Genomic DNA, 16,061 nt, shown 5'->3' on the forward strand with positions numbered 1-16,061 from the left:
ATACATCTGTGAAATACTTGGATTTAAAATGAATGGGATGTAAATGAAACTTTTGTGAATAACAATGCTCTTCAGAGATTTTCAAATGAAAGCCATCTCTGGGGACTAAATCAGCTGGCTGTTTAGAGATACAATGCTAATTGTAAAGCAGTATTAGTGTGGCTTCTCAGCAGGCTTGTTAAAAAGTCCTGGATTCCTGATAGAAATGAAATAGCATCACATCCCAATGTCAGACAGAGCAGCTCATATTGCAAACCCCACACCCTTACACCTGCTGGCACCTTGGGCATGGGCTGCAGGACACCCAGCAAGCAGCAGGGTGACAATAAATCCCTTCTGGGAGGTGGCTTTCATTCACATGCTTTTCTGGCTGCCCTTTCTGTTATGCCCTTGATCCCTTCCTACCTCCTTAATATAAGCTGCAAATTTTTCCTGCCTTCTAAACACAAACTTCTTGGAAAAACCTGCATGAACTTCTGACATTCCTCTCAAATTACTGCTTTATTGCCCTCTACTGCCAGCACCTGTATGTTTTACAGAATAGTTTGGCCACAAGCACTTGCAAACATTTGTTTTTCTACATGGCAACAAATAAAATCTCATTTCACATACAGCATACAAACTCTTCACTTGAGATACTCTCAAGTAGTCACAGTCATAATCCATTAAGGTATCATCAGCTACCAGCACCTTCTAATTAAGTGGCTGCAAAGCAGGAAATAGCTGACAAAAAGCAGTTAAAGCATCTCTGGTCGAGTTTGCTTATGCAAATCTCTTAAGATAAGCTGTGCAACTTGCTGCCTGGATAGCATGTCAGCTGAAGAATTGGCAAGCAAGCAGGTTTTGAGGTTACACACCACAATCCTTATCATTCTCTTGGTTTTGACGTTTCTGGCTAGCCAAAGAGTTCTACAGAAATACAACCCAGAAAAAGTGGTTTGCAAAGAAAAACACTCTGGGGTGTCTTGGAGTCTGCTTAGAGTCCTTTTAACTACTCATAAAAAGCAAGAATTTCACAGTTTAAGACAACAATTATAACATAGAAGTCAGTAGTTAAGATTGACCATAAAGGAAAAAATTTAACTCTCCATAAGTGCATTAGAGATTGGAAGGTATCAAGCAAGATTATGAGGGAAAAATCACTTGTATAGTATTATTGAGTAGATAAAAACCCTGTTCTTACACCTGTGGTACAATTTTCCTGCAGCTTGAGTATTTTATATAGCTCAAGTTAAAGAAGTAAGAAATAAAAAGAGAACATAGAAGTTAGTTTCTATTAAGTTTGTTTCACCTGTCTCTATATATATATATATATATATATATATATATATAGCCTTCAAAAGGATATATATATAGAGACAGGCAAAAAAAATATATATACAAAACAAAAACATATATAAAACAAATTATATATATATAATCCCTTCAAAAGTTACTATTTCCTCTGGGGTTTTTGCCAGTAAGTCCTCCTTTTTAAAAATGGAAAAATATGTATAACCAGGTCATTCCCATTAAATCTTTCCTATTGCCCTCCTTCCTAATTGGGAGTTGTTTTTGAGTTCTGTCTTGTCTCAGGAACAGGGTCAATCCACAGAGCACTTGAATTAATAGAGTTATTTCTCTTCTCAAAGAAATGTGTGTGGGAGAAGTATTCCCATGGACTCCAGAGACCTCACAAGGGGAGGCTCTGGAGCAGGGCTGGAGAACAGCAGGTTGGTGGGTTTACTGCAGCCATGGCAGAGAGGGAACTGTGCTGCTGCTGCCCCCAGGTCTGTGAGGGTTCCACGTGGGCCATCACGTGCACTGAGCCCGTCCCGCTGCTTTGGCTCCACCAGAGTGCACGTGGAACAGAAATGCCCTGCTCTGCTGCACTGAGCCTCCCAGCACTGCTCCCAGAGAGCGTGCACCTTATTGTCATCAGTGTTAAAAGGCAGCTGATGAAACACTGAGCTTTTTTAAACCTGAAGAGTGTAGTTTGTCTTGCAACATGCCTGGCTTGCCATACAGAGAGGGCAAACCATAACGACTCAAAAATAGATACAAGAGATGTGAAGTCAGTGTTCATAAATCACTGTGTTATAAGCTGTACATGGAGTATAATTTGGGGTAATTTGGCTGAGTACTACAAGAACAGAGCTTCATTTTTCTCCTTCAAACCTTCTCCTTCTATATCAGTGCCTAAAAATACTGATGAAATACAGCCTGGTGTTATGCTGCACCTACTTCAAATCATGCCAGCTAATGCTACCTCTTCAGTGGGCTCCTGGCTTTAAGGAGCAATCTTGGACACAGCAGCATTAAAAAAGCATCAGCTATGACTGATGTCGGCTCTTCAGCTGCTGGGGTCAGTCTAGACAAGCTATAAATTCTTCATGAACTGAACGTTCATATGGAGATGCTTGCCATAGCCTAAGGTGAGATTTTTAAACCTTTCTGCCCTCACCACTCCTTTTTCAGTTCCAAAAATTAAAAAGAATGATTAATACTAAAAAGATGATTAATACTAAACAACAGTTCTGTAGCAGCTTTTGGTAAACAGAAGTGGAGTTGGCACATACCTGTTCACTTTAATTGAATGGAAGTGCACTCCCTGGCTAATTAATGGTCCATCACCACCTATAGATTATTCTTTTAATAATGTCAGGCTCCATGCCTTTCCTGGCAAATAAGTATAAATTGTCTTTTCCCCAAGGCAGATGACAGTGGGAGTTTGGAGTGCAAGCAGCTGTAATCTGGAACTCGGTCCCACACTGCTGAGAAATAGCTTGGAGCTGCACACAAGGGGCACTGACAGACACTGCTTTGCAGGAATGCAAAGACACTGCTGGCAAAAAGAATGGGGATGTTTTGGTTTTGCCCTCCCTGTGCAGCTATTCTGTGTTTATCTCATTAGCAGCATCAATTAAATGCTGTCAATAAAAAAAGGTAGGAAATGCATGCTAGCAATTTGGAGGTCTTAAAAAACCAAAACAACCCAAGAAAATTCCCTCTAGACTTACAAGGAGGCACTGGATAATTGTCAGATTGAGGATTCAAGGGTGCGTGGTTTAACTTAAAAGTTCTTTATCAATGATTCTTAATATCACTGACTATACAATGGTGAGATATCAAAAAAAAAGGCAAAACAAAACCAGCTTAATTTCATTGACCTGTGGTTTTGATTAGATAAACTGGGACAGGCCATGATGAGATGCTGTTTTGGCAGGAGCTGCTACCAGTATTGGGAGACATTCTCTGTTCCAGCAGTTTCCTGAGGTGGCAGTGCCATGCTGAGAGCCCTCCTGTCCCCAAAGGGCTGGGCTGGGCACAGGGAGCTGCTGCTCCAGGGACCTCTGCACTCACACAGCTGGGCAGGGAACACAAACAGAGCTTCCTCTTTTTCCTCACTGCATCACAAGCTGGGTAGGAGGATAAATACAGCCTAAATTAAGGCCTGATTCTTCTTGTTCCTTACAAGTGCTCTTAGCACTCACACTCCCAATTTTACAAGACTGTTCCCTTGGATGCGTTGATGCTGCTGTCCATTGATGCAATGGAGAGGGGAGTAACTGGCATCCAATTCAGGTCTAACTGATCCAAAACCTTAGAAGATTCACAGGTAACCAAAAAAGAAAAAAATACTCTCTGCCCTTTCTGTGGTTGATAGCTTTTTGAACAGAAGCCAATACCTTTTATTGTCAAAGTCTGTTTGGATTTACGCGTCACGGAGAGAACACACACGTCTTTCCTGTCATTCATTGATTTCATATACAGCCCAGCCTGGATGGTCTGATAAATTCTATAGAACTGAAATGTCTTTGTGAGTGTTTCTCATGAACGTGGTTGGTAGGGTACTGCGGTCTGTACACATTTGAGTTCAAACACTGCAGAACTGCTGCCTCAGACGGCAGAAATCAGCTTAAACTTGGACTTCAGCTAAACAAGTCACTTGAACTGCTCTGTCATCCTCCTGGTTTTATACAACTCACCTTGAAAATGTCTTCACAGTGTTTGGTAAGAGACATCACCAAGAGACATCGCCATGAAAGGAGGGTAAATGATACTATTTAGGAATCTAGTGCACAGTTAAATTTGTTCTTTTTTTTTGTCCCCATCACTTACTATTAATGCAAAGTATTTTCAAGGGTATCTCCAGATTTCTGTGAACCTTTATCAGCCAATTAATCTGCAGTCAAACAGGTCTGTGATCAGTAATCAACTCATTGTTTCTTTCTAGGCAAAACTAAAATCCTTCGCTGCCAAAATCATTCAGCTCCTGAAGGAATGGACTGAAACTTTCCCCTATGATTTCCAAGATGAAAAATCCATGAAAGAGCTGAAGGAGATTGCTCACAGGATCACACAATGTGATGAGGTAGGGGTGGGAAGGAAAGAAAAGTTAAGTGCCAAAGCAGTATTTGTCAACTGTTCCATGAACTGTGCCACGTTCTGTGCAATCCTGCAGGCAGCATTTCCTAAATGAGCCACAGCAGCCCTTGCTGAGTTGTCAGGGTAACCACAGGACATGGGCTGCCTGATGGACTTAATGGTGCATTAGCAGGAGTTGTCTGCATCTAATCACCACGTGTAAGGAGAAGAGAGAAAATAGTCCTGGAAATATGAAAAATGACCGTGGTGCAGGAGGAGAAAGGACAGGAACTAGAAAAGCTCAAGAGGATTTAATAATGAATTACAGAACATCCTTTGTACATTGTACATGGCATACTTTGTACATTACAATCCTTTGTACATTGTCCCTGCTCTGTATGTCTAAGTTCTGCAAGACACACCAGCTAGCTGTATCACATGTACTCTTGGCCAAGGTGAAGGTGTTTATTATTTAGCACCTCATTCACAGCTTCTAACAAAAAAACGTTTATTGCAATGTTTCAGGTGGCAGGCACAGTATTTCCACAAATAACTTATCTTTGAGCTCTGCCAGCTAGTACATCACCAGTCTAACAGCTCTGAAGAGCTTTCTTAGCCTGTGAAGAAAACTAGGCCTTGAAAAAACCTTCTAAAGCAAACAGATAAAGTGAATAGGAACAAAACAAGGGGTGCTAATCTTTTGGAGGGGGGCAAGGGGGCCAGGGGAGAGGGGGTTGTTGGGGTTTTTTTGGTCAGTTTTGGCTCTTTCCCATCATTCACAAGCCTACACTTTCTGTTCATTGAGAAATCACTGTTAACAGCAATAGACAGAAGGAAGAGTATAATAGTATAATCAAGACCTGCAAGAGAATTAGTTGTAAAATGCTTGTACAAATGTGAAGTCTTACTTCTGTAGAAGTAGAAGCTTCTTATTGTTTTTAAACCCACAACCTCAAGATACTTTTGAGAACAATTAGGAGGAACGAGGAAGACAGTTGTGTTATGTGCTTTTGTTGATTCAAGTAGAGAGAAAATGAAGAACAACAGGTCTGACAGCAGGGCATGAGTCAGGGCTAGGACAGCAGAGTGAGGTGAAGGAAGTACATCAGTTTTGTTGCATCAGCAGAGATGTTTGTGTGGGTGCAGGATGAGAATGTCAGTGCCTCAGGAGGAGGGGAAGAAGAAACAGGACTACAGCCTTCTCTTCTCCTTGCAGGCAAGGGCCAAGGGGTGGATGCTGGCACTGTGAAAGGGGACTTGGCAGAGGTTTATTTAGCATCTCTGTCCCAGTATTTGTCTGTTACTTTGAACTAGAAAAGAGTTGTGCCCTTTCTTTCTCCCTCTTCCTTCCCACTCCTATGTATGAATAATGGTCATTGGAGAAAAACCCATCTTTGTGGGATGGCTCCGTGCCGTGGTGTCTGAGGCATCTGATGGCATCCATTAATTAGAGCACCACCTCATTTACCCCCTTAACAAGGCTAATCAAAGTTCACCAATGGAGAGCTGTGCTTCATCTGACCCCTAGGAAATACTAATTTGACAAAAAGCAGCTCTCACTCTAAGTTCTTGTTAGCACACTGAATTATGCTTCAGCATGGAATTATGGTAAAGGTTGGGGGTTTGTTTTGTATTTTAAAACTTTTTCAAATCCCCTTAGGTCATTATTCTTCATACCTAAAGTTAGAAAGTCACCTGAGAACTCACACAAAGCAGTCAGGTGTTGTCCTGGTGATAGCAGCATTCCAAATAGCTAAAGCTACAGCCAGGATTCCACCCCAAAGTAAATAAAAAATAAAAATTAACTCAAACAGGTACAAGTCATTGTACAGTCATTGACTTATCTTCCAAAGTTGTAGGGAAAATTAGGGTAAAACTAGTATAATCACAAGGTACAAGGAAACTGCTAAAACTCCTAAGGACAACTGTCTATTCATTAGGATGCTAATGAATTCATAATAGCTTAAGTAAGCCACAGCTTTTCATGGCTGAGTTTCTTTCCTCACTTTTACATAACATCTGCAATACTCTCACCTATCCTCAAGTGTCATTTTCTGCCATCCTGTCAGCAGGTCTGCTTCCTCCCAGACACGTGGGCAAGCCAGGCACAGTGGCTGAAGGCAAACCATTCACAGTGGAAAGCTCAGCATAAGAGAGGAGAATTCTGCTTTGTTTTAGTCCCCTCCACCAGGCTCCCTTGGCATTTCTGAACACTTGTAGCACAGTATCAGAAATGACTCCAGACAGCTGCTGTTCAGCAGTAATCCAGCCTCAAGATGAGCTACACTGCCTTCAGCTTTTCATTTGATTTCACTTGGGAGTCAGATTATTGCCTTGTAAAGCAGCATTCTGACATCATTATTGCTTAATTATAACAGGCAATATACAAGTATTTGGTAGTCATCTCCCACATCTGCTGCATAATTTCAGCCATCACTGCACAGCAGTGGCTCCTTTGAATGGTCACAGATTCATTGCAGTTCTGTCTAGTGAGGGCTGGCACAAGTGAACCTTGTGGTTAACTTCAAGAAAAGTAATTTGCATGAAAGCAGGAGAATGATTCTGTGAGGAAAAGGACTGTCTGGTTGAATTAATTCTCCTAGCAGCAGAAGAAACCTGGGTCACTTAAAGCAGTAGCAGACAGGGTGGAGGAGTAGGAAAAGCAATCAACTTAGCTCTCTGGGGGTGATTGCAGAGAAATATCTGTAGGACACAATGGCAGAAAAAAAAATCACCTTAGTTGTCAAAACGCTGAGCAGATGGATTGTGTTCCTGTGGCTTTACCTTTCAATGAATCCTTACAAATCTTGTGTTTAAAATCTGTACATGATAAACAGGAAAGGCATCTTAGTTTTCTGAGAACATGATGTATATTGTGCTCTAACATAAATATTTGGATACTTAGCTGTTCAAAGCTAAGTTAGGATATTGTAGGGATATATTCCTGGACATTATGTGAATTCCCTGGATTCTGCTTGGGCTGGACAGACTGGATTCATCAGTGGCTGTGATCAGGATGAGAGCTTTTGGCCCTTGGTGCACAGGGGCTCCAGGGAGCCTTGTGCAAGCAGCTGCAGCACCTTTCCCATGCCCACTCCAGCTGCACACACGGATGCCTTTGAAATGGGGCACTCCCCAAAGGAGCAGACCTGCCAGCCCAGCCAAGCAGGGCTGGGAAGGCAGGCAGAGCAGTGTCATCATGGAGTTGTGTGGGTATTTAGGACAAGGTCATTTGTCACAGAACGATCAGCTCAGAAAAGATGAAAGAAAATGGATAATAGGCAGTTATTTTTCCCAGGCAGAAATTCTCTGGTGATCCGTGTCTGCAATAGCTAAAGGTTTTCAGCAGTTGTTGTTTCTCCCTTCTGCTTAGGAAAATGGAACAGTGAAAAAGATCATTAGCCAGATGACACAGAATCTCCTGATGGCCCTTTCTGCACGGAGCCAGTACCAGGAAATCAGAGAGAAATTCCGGCAGCCTGTCACTGACAAGGGCACCATCCTCAAAACCAAGCCCCAGTCAACCCAGAAGGACATCCTGAGTGTGTGCTGTGACCCTCTGATCCTGGCACAGCAGCTGACCTACATCGAGCTGGTGAGACTGCTGGGGTGGAGACTTGTGCCTGCTATTGTATAAATATTAACATTATTAACATACTCATCAATAGGAGTTTGGCTATGGCTTCCCTGAGAGCCTCCAGTGTTTTAATAAAAAAATACCAAGTCAGGTAATGAACAAGATCATTGAGATACACTGATAAAAGCACCTTGCTCTAGGAAGATCAAGTTACCTAAATGTTCTCCTAACTTTGATTTGTTTTCACAGAACTCTGTTTGTCTGTACAATGACAATCTCTCCTCTCTCCCAACACAGGAAAGGGTGAGCAACATTTACCCAGAGGATCTGATGCAGATTGTCAGCCACATGGACTCCCTGGATAATCACAAGGTACAGAAAGGTGTACAGATGGAAAAAGAAACATAGCTGAACCAGGGTAAAGAATAATAACTCCATAATTTGAGTACACCCTGTGCTACAAAGACTGACATTTCCTAAGCTTCCTTAAGCTCATGCCTTAAAACACATACAACAACATTTTGTCAAGACATGAAAAGGAAGTTTATCCTTGGGTAAACTTTGACTTTATAATGCTACAGGAGAGGTTTAACAGGTGACCTGTTCTCTTACAGTGCCGAAGTGACGTGACCAAAACCTATAATTTGGAGGCCTATGACAATTGGTTCAATTGTCTGAGCATGCTGGTGGCTACAGAGATTTGTCGGGTAGGTGTGCACAGAAAACAAGATAGCAATGGGTTCCTGCCTTAAGGACAAGAGGCAGGCAGTGGTCTAAATGAGATTTACACATTAGCAGTGCAATTAAAGATAATAGCATTATTCAAGCATTAAATTATTTGCATGCTCATATGATTAAGAGTTCAAGGCTATGTTTGACTTTGCATATATTCCTTAATTTTGTGCAGCTGCATTAGTCATGCAGTGAAAAGGAACTTGTGTGGACTGAGTTGGGAGCTCTTTAGGATTTATCCATTTTTAAATACAGCAAAAGATTCTTAAAAATATTCCTCTTTAAATGCAGATTTACCAATAAACAGCTGTCCTTTCACTGCATTTTGATAACATTAGCACTGTGATATATTAATTTTTAAATTTATATTCATTTATTTTATTCATACAGCATTCGTTGTAGAAAAATCAAGAATAAGCTTTCTTTAAAATCTTAAAAGAAAGTGTACTATTGCAAAGTTTAAAAAAAGTAAGAGAGGAGGAATAACCTTACTGGAGGTGAAGGTAACTTCTGTCATAAAACAGGCAAAGAAATGGAAGGTGTACTGCCCAGAAACTTTTTTTTTTTTTTTCCCCCATGTATGTTCTCTTTTTAGCTTCTTATTATGATTTTTTAGATTTCTATTAATTCAAGTTCTAGCAAACTGGAATTTTTTTCCCTATTCCTGCTTGGTCAGGCACCCTTCCATGGGAATCCCAATGCCTGCTGCATTTTCATGAAGTCAGTGCCCTGATCCTAATCTCTTGAGATTTCCTGCTCTCAGAAATGCATTGCAGAGCACACCAAGACACTTCCAGAGCTGGCTGGTAGGGCTCATACATTTAAGAAACCATCAAAGAAAGGTCTTAGCACACTGAGGGCTAAGCCAGACCTTTGACTACTGAACCATTTTCTTTTGATATTACAGAATACTTAGGTCAGAGATTCTGCAGTCACTGCTTAGGAGCCATTTTTATATAAGCCAGAGAGAACTTTTAGGTTTAAACACGGAAAATATTTTCATGAATGAATGCAATCCAGGCAATAATTCATTTTGTTTTGCAGCTTATAAAAGAATTTGCAGATGAGATGCTCAGCATGAGTTGCTTGATGCTGTGCACATTTGTGTGGGTGGGAATTTGTGTGTTTGCTCATCCTCACTGCCTGCTCTCAACAGGTCATTCAGCAGTACACGCAGCAGAACCAGAAAAGCAGGATGTGGCAGCTGCTTTCTCTCATATTTAGGTTCCATGCCCCTGACTTTAAGTCTGTCTGATGCTTCCCCCCATTTTTGAGAGGTTTAAATGTTTTGCATATATTCTGATAGCAGTGTCATGTTATCTTCCTTTTCCAGTAACAGGAAATGGCTGAAAGTGTCCAGCTTGTTTATGCAGAATTGCCCAAGACATGGACTTCTCTGTATAAACAAAGATGTGCACTCCCCCAGAACTACACAAGTAGTTGGTAGCCATCCCAAATATTTCTGTTGTTTTATTAAAAATTATTCTTAACAAAAAATCCTGAGGCCTATGTTAAGATTTAGCTAGACAAAGTTTTGAAATGTCTATTCACTGAACCTGCTCCAGTGCCTTTGGCTGGACATCCTATCCAAAACTCAGACCACCCCTTCCCTCTTGGGTGTCTCTCCAGGTTGTAAAGAAAAAGCAGCGCACAAGAATGGTGGAATTTTTCATTGATGTGGCAAGAGAATGCTTCAACATTGGAAACTTCAACTCCATGATGGCTATTATCTGTGAGTATCCTTAGCACAGGTGGCAAAAGGCATCTCCATTTCACAACCTGGCTGGCAGGACAGCTCACAACTGCCCTCAATTGGCCAAGCACATCAGCATGCACATTTCCCAGGGACAGAGTCTGCAGTGACAGATTCCTGTGTGGGTGGGAGAGCTTCAGCTGCAGCTTGTCAGCCTGAGACACCTCCCAGAATGTGGGCTGGTGATACATAAGCCCAGGTGTATTAGCCCAGTATTTTTTCAACTCAGTTGTTTCTATGTCTCCTCTCTCCCTGCATTCAGCTGGCATGAACCTGAGCCCTGTGGCACGGCTAAAGAAAACCTGGTCCAAGGTCAAAACAGCCAAATTTGATGTTTTAGAGGTATGTATAAAGTTTGGACTTCATATAGAAATCCACCAAATAGTTTCATCCAAACCTCTGCTAGCTACTGTGTCAGAGAGCAGGCACCTCTGTCAGTGGTCACCAGCACATAAACGTTGTGAGAGCATTTCCTCCACTTCAAACTCTCTACTGGTCTGCAGTGAAAAGCGGATGCCAGCTCTCTCTAGATTATTTCTTCCTAGAGTATTTTTGCCAATTTAATTTGGAGGCAGTCTCCACTCCAGCGCATGCTGCCCTTAAAACCAATGGGAGGACTCCACCTAGTGGAGACCTGCATGGAAACAGAACCTGATTGAAACCGCCATCAGAAACAGAGGTGACCGCGAAGGAGAAGTTTGGTTTTTCCCCCCAGAGAGTCATTTATGATTTCCTTTCGGTCTGCTTTGTTCATGGATTAGATGCAAAGCCAGTACAGAGCCCTCCTTCCCAGCAAGACAGAAGTTTTAAAAACCTGCACCCAGACCTGATCAGTATAAAGCTACCCTACCCTGAAAATTTAAATAGGGACCAAACGAAGTTACTAAGAATAAACTCTGATGGCTAGAGCAAAGCTTTTAATTCTTAGAAACGTGTATTACTTGTCTGCCTTTCCCCCTGTATAAAACCAGCACCACATGGACCCCTCCAGCAACTTCTGCAACTACCGCACGGCGCTGCAGGGCGCGGCGCAGCGCTCGCAGGGCGCCCACAGCAGCCGCGAGAAGATCGTCATCCCCGTCTTCAACCTCTTCATCAAGGACATCTACTTCCTGCACAAGATCCACACCAACCGCCTGCCCAACGGGCAGATCAACTTCAAGGTGGGCCCTGCTGCTGCCCAGAGCGCTGTGCCACCCCAGCCCGGGGCGCTGCGGCCTGGCCCCGGCGCTTCACCCGCCCCTCAGCGCCCGCGCGGGCCACACCGAGCAGCGTCATACCCAGGGCACTTGACTGGAATCAGATTCTGGGAAAGCCAGCCGCTGCTTTTCTGTGGCAGCAAGCCACCATATCTGATCAAATTGAACAGGTCACCTCAGGCCGAGTCATCAGCCTCAGCTGATTTCACCTCCTCAGTTTGGCTGGCTGCAATGGGGTTTATCAGGTCTGCAAGGGAGGCTCTGCAGCTTCTGGGTTCTCTCCCCAGTTAATAAACATGCGTGTCCAAGCGACCACAGTCTGTCAAAAAAACTTATAGACAACACTTTATTGTCATCATTAAGGCTGTGTAAGTGGAGGGAGTCACACAGAATATACAAGGCAAACCCTGAATAATTACAGATTTAGAAGGTACAGGGCAAACCCTGAGTAATTACAGATTTCTTAAAATCCTAGGAAGGAAAGGATATCTAAATGTTTCTGTATGTTGCTGTGATTTCCCAAATTTAGAGTGCTTTCTGAAAAGATCAGATATGTCACAATTCATTTAAACTGAAGTTTGGAAATGTAAAAAGTAAAGCAAATAAACTACTTACTGTCAAGTTGCAGTCACAGGAATTTAGACACTCCACACAGAAAATAGGCACTATTATATAGGAAGGAAAGGTTGATGATGAAAAAACCTGAAGGCAAAAGGTCAGATGGTGGGCTGAGATAACACTGTCCTAAACTTGAGGCTGGCAGCAGGTGAGGAGCCAGCAAGAGAGGGGGAAAGGAGGGGAGCCATAAGAAGATAGGACAGCAAGGAATCCCAGGATATGCAGAGTTGGAAGGGACCCACAGGGATCACCAAGCCCAACTCCCAGCCCTGCACAGCACCACCCCAGGAGCCACCATGTGCCTGACAGCATTGTCCAAATACTTCTAAATTCTGTCAGGCTGGTGCTGTGACCAATTCCATCTAAGTCTGAGTAAGGGGCAATAAGAAAAGCAGCATAAAGAACAAGACTGAGAGGCTCTGAAATAGAAATGAACTAATATTTCAAATAAAACAAGTACTACTTTAATAATACTCTTTTAATTACTTCATGCAGAAGTTCTGGGAAATTTCAAGACAGATTCATGATTTCCTGACATGGAAGCAGGTTGAGTGTCCTTTTGAAAAAGACAAGAAAATCCAGACCTATCTACTCACAGCACCTATTTATAGTGAAGAAGGTAAAATCCTTTGCTCAACATTATAGTGAGTCTTTCTATATGTTAAAATCCAAAATATGCAGATGAAAAATATATACATCTAAAACCATATTTTACTAGTAATTTTCAAAGTGTTATCAATTTCCTGTTACTTCTGATGAGAGCAAATTTCATAAGTTACATCTCCTATATTGTAACCCTTAGATTTTTTCCCTCAGGTAAAGAACTCATGTATCTGATGGTTCCAATTTTTTTTTTTTTACTAGCTCTGTTCATTGCATCCTTTGAAAGTGAAGGTCCAGAAAACCACATGGAAAAAGACAGCTGGAAAACACTCAGGTATGAAGCTTCCTCAGAACATAAGTCTTTCTGCGGACAGACAGGGCCATGCAACCATCAGCTTCTTCTGTCCTATTTGCATACCCAGCCTAAAACCATAATACTGTTCTTTTTCCTTCAAAATTTCAATCTGAAAAAAATTCAGTGGGGCTTGGATTTTGATACAGCTTTTGCAGCCAGATCTGTTGAGGCTGCAAGATCACTGCTGGGGTTGTGAAAAACAATATCCTTTATTTAGGCTATCAAATAGAGTAAAATAATCTGCATTTGTTGTAGTGTTCAGACATGATTTTCTCGGGGGAACAAATCTATAGAGACACTAACAAAGTGCTCTCATCACAGCTACGCTCTTACAAATCATATAAAAGGATGAAAATTTCTAGAAATATGGTAATTGTCAGCCTACCCTAAGGGATCAAGTCTCAAAGGCTCCTCATCCTCCTGAGAATGGGAAGCACCACTCCCCTGTACATGATGAGATCCATTAATTAGAATCTGTCAGGCTCATGGGCACTGCATTGTCCCAGGCAAGAGCCAGTTTCCCACTGATCCCAGCATTTCCTGGGGTGTCCCCATGCAATGCACCCCGCACTAAACCCAGCGCTGCCCAGCCTGCAGTGGTTTGGGGTGACACACACACAACATGTGCTACATGCCTGAGCTGATCCCAGGGGCCTGAGGTAACGTTATGCAAGTTACATTTTCACCTCATTTAATGTCAGCATCTCTGCTGAAATGCACAGATTCATTCCAGTTTCTAGCAGTTGAAAATCTATCCCTTGAAGAGAGGCTGTCAGCTAGTGATGCCAGATAGATCTATTGCCAAAAATGAAAACCTTTTTGTTGGGATAGAAAAGATAATTTTTTTATTGCTTCATCTTTTAGGACAACTCTTCTTAATAGAGCCTGAGAAATTTGGATCAGATTTGCAGACTTCAAAGCACATCTAATGGACATGTTTTTACAACCTGAATGAAAGACTTGGACTGAGCTAAGAAAGACCTCACTGGATGAGGTCTGTTTTGTACATACAGTAACTTTTATGAAATAAAATGTGGTAAATATTTCACATGTCAACCTTAAGGCACTTACTGAAGGGTTTTGGTTTTTTATTTTAAATATAAGGGCAGGGCCCTGTTCTCAGAGATGAAATGTATCATGGGAGATGGTATCTTATTCTATCAGCATCCAAATTTTTATTTTTTATTACTTCCACCAAAACAAATACAAATTAAAACACACATCCTAACTGAAGCCAGTGTTCAGGTTAAATACCCCATTGGACCAGTATCCTGCAGAACACTCAGTATGTCTCCCTAGCTTTGAAATGAGGGGTCTCCTTCAAATCAGCAGAATTGTTCACAAGTGTTTGTTCCTCTCCTCCATCAGCAAATAGTGCCTTACAAGGTACTGAGCTTGTGTAGTTGTACCTTCTGACGGGGCTGGAAGTAAGGGAAATAAAAATGTGGATGTCTCCAAACCAGCTACAATGTACTTTTTAAATAAAGTGGAGAATTATGGCACATGAAGTAGAGTATACCTGCCTGTAACACTGATGGTGCAGCAAACCTATTTTTGTTACGTGATGTAAAGAGGTGAGAGGGGGTAACTGCTGGGTCTGTGTGTTTGTGTGTGAGTATGTGTGTGTGCACTTGTGGGGATGCACACATGTCTAAGTGTTCATACTTCTGGGAACTATCCTTTACATTCTGCCTGTCAGAATAGTTTGTGTTTTCCTTTTGAAAAATCAGGGATTTTTTTTTTTTTGTTATGTTTGAAGAGAAGAATGTCTAACCTAGATTATAATCTCTGCAAAACAGGCCTAAAATGCTTTTCTAAAACGAGTCTTTGGAAAACAAAAACTCAGCATGGGCCAGGGAAGAAGGGGTAAAGTAAACTCAGATGTCCAATTTGAAGTTAAGGCTAAAGTTCCAAAAAAGCTTAAGAAGAGTTCATTGCTGTGAATTGGTCATTTAATTCCATTGGCTCCTTTGAAGAGTCCAGTCTGCACTTACAGACAATTAACACAAAGACACACTTGGAATGTAAGTTTTTCTAGCCTTTTGCAAGCCATGATTAACTGTCTGGGACAGCACCCACTGAAATCTAAAGGTAAGCACTCTAAGAAATTAGTCAAACCTTTGAACAGGTCAGTACCAAAATTAGAGGTGATCTGCAAACCCAGTCATGCTTGCCATTTCTAATTTCTCCTTTTAGTACTGAGTTTACACTGAAGAGCTTCTGTTAAGTTCAAGGTATTCATTTCCAGGGAGAAAAAAAAATAAGTTAGGACTTTTGTCAACTGATCTCTGAGTTAAGAAAGAAAAGCAAACAGGCTCAGATTAAAACCTATTTTGTCTAATGAACAAATTATTACCCACAAATGCCTACTTTTCTTTTCCAGTAATTTTCCCTCTGAGGGCTGAATGTAAGATAAGATAATAACTTGAGCCAGATTATTGGACTGGTTTGTATTTTCTTTTTTGTTCATTAAAAAAAAAAGCCCAACAAAAAGAGTCCCTCTGAGGCTGGCAGTGGTCACAGCCTCCCTGGCAGAGCCTTGCAGAGGATCTCTGCAAGGATTTATTAAAAATGGCCAGCCCTAGGTGGATGGTGTTGATCTTATTCTGCCTTCTGTTGAAGAAGGGGCAAGACTTGCTGGACTGAGGGTCTGGTTTATGGCAGCCCTGCAGACTCTCCCTGCCTGAGTGCCTACAGCCAATTGCAGTGCCACTGTTTGATGCAAGCACTTAGCAGAAATTTGCTTTATTGGCCCTGGAGCACGGTGAAAAATTAAAATGCTTTCCCTCTTTCACTTCCCCCTTGGCAAATACTTCAAATTACAGGAGTAAGTTGATGTAAGGAAGGGAGACAAATCAACATTTTGCCATTCCCATA

At 41.8% G+C, this 16,061-nt stretch overlaps 1 protein-coding gene across 3 annotated transcripts in view; it reads left to right on the forward strand.

Annotated features, from left to right (window-relative positions):
* The window catches only part of RASGEF1A (RasGEF domain family member 1A), a 144,855-nt gene extending 129,671 nt beyond the window's left edge, over nucleotides 1–15,184 (forward strand). For all 3 annotated transcript variants that reach the window (XM_058028920.1, XM_058028922.1, XM_058028921.1), the window contains 10 exons: nucleotides 4,217–4,354; nucleotides 7,721–7,942; nucleotides 8,222–8,296; nucleotides 8,539–8,631; nucleotides 10,286–10,388; nucleotides 10,672–10,751; nucleotides 11,381–11,572; nucleotides 12,722–12,845; nucleotides 13,091–13,163; nucleotides 14,049–15,184. In XM_058028920.1, the coding sequence (XP_057884903.1) occupies nucleotides 4,217–4,354; nucleotides 7,721–7,942; nucleotides 8,222–8,296; nucleotides 8,539–8,631; nucleotides 10,286–10,388; nucleotides 10,672–10,751; nucleotides 11,381–11,572; nucleotides 12,722–12,845; nucleotides 13,091–13,163; nucleotides 14,049–14,073 (1,125 nt within the window). In that variant the 3' untranslated portion in view covers nucleotides 14,074–15,184. The remainder of the gene's footprint in view (nucleotides 1–4,216; nucleotides 4,355–7,720; nucleotides 7,943–8,221; nucleotides 8,297–8,538; nucleotides 8,632–10,285; nucleotides 10,389–10,671; nucleotides 10,752–11,380; nucleotides 11,573–12,721; nucleotides 12,846–13,090; nucleotides 13,164–14,048) is intronic.
* Nucleotides 15,185–16,061: the final 877 nt, after the last annotated feature.

This window comes from Melospiza georgiana, chromosome 8, assembly GCF_028018845.1.
Source record: "Melospiza georgiana isolate bMelGeo1 chromosome 8, bMelGeo1.pri, whole genome shotgun sequence".
In the NCBI taxonomy this organism is placed as follows: domain Eukaryota; kingdom Metazoa; phylum Chordata; class Aves; order Passeriformes; family Passerellidae; genus Melospiza; species Melospiza georgiana.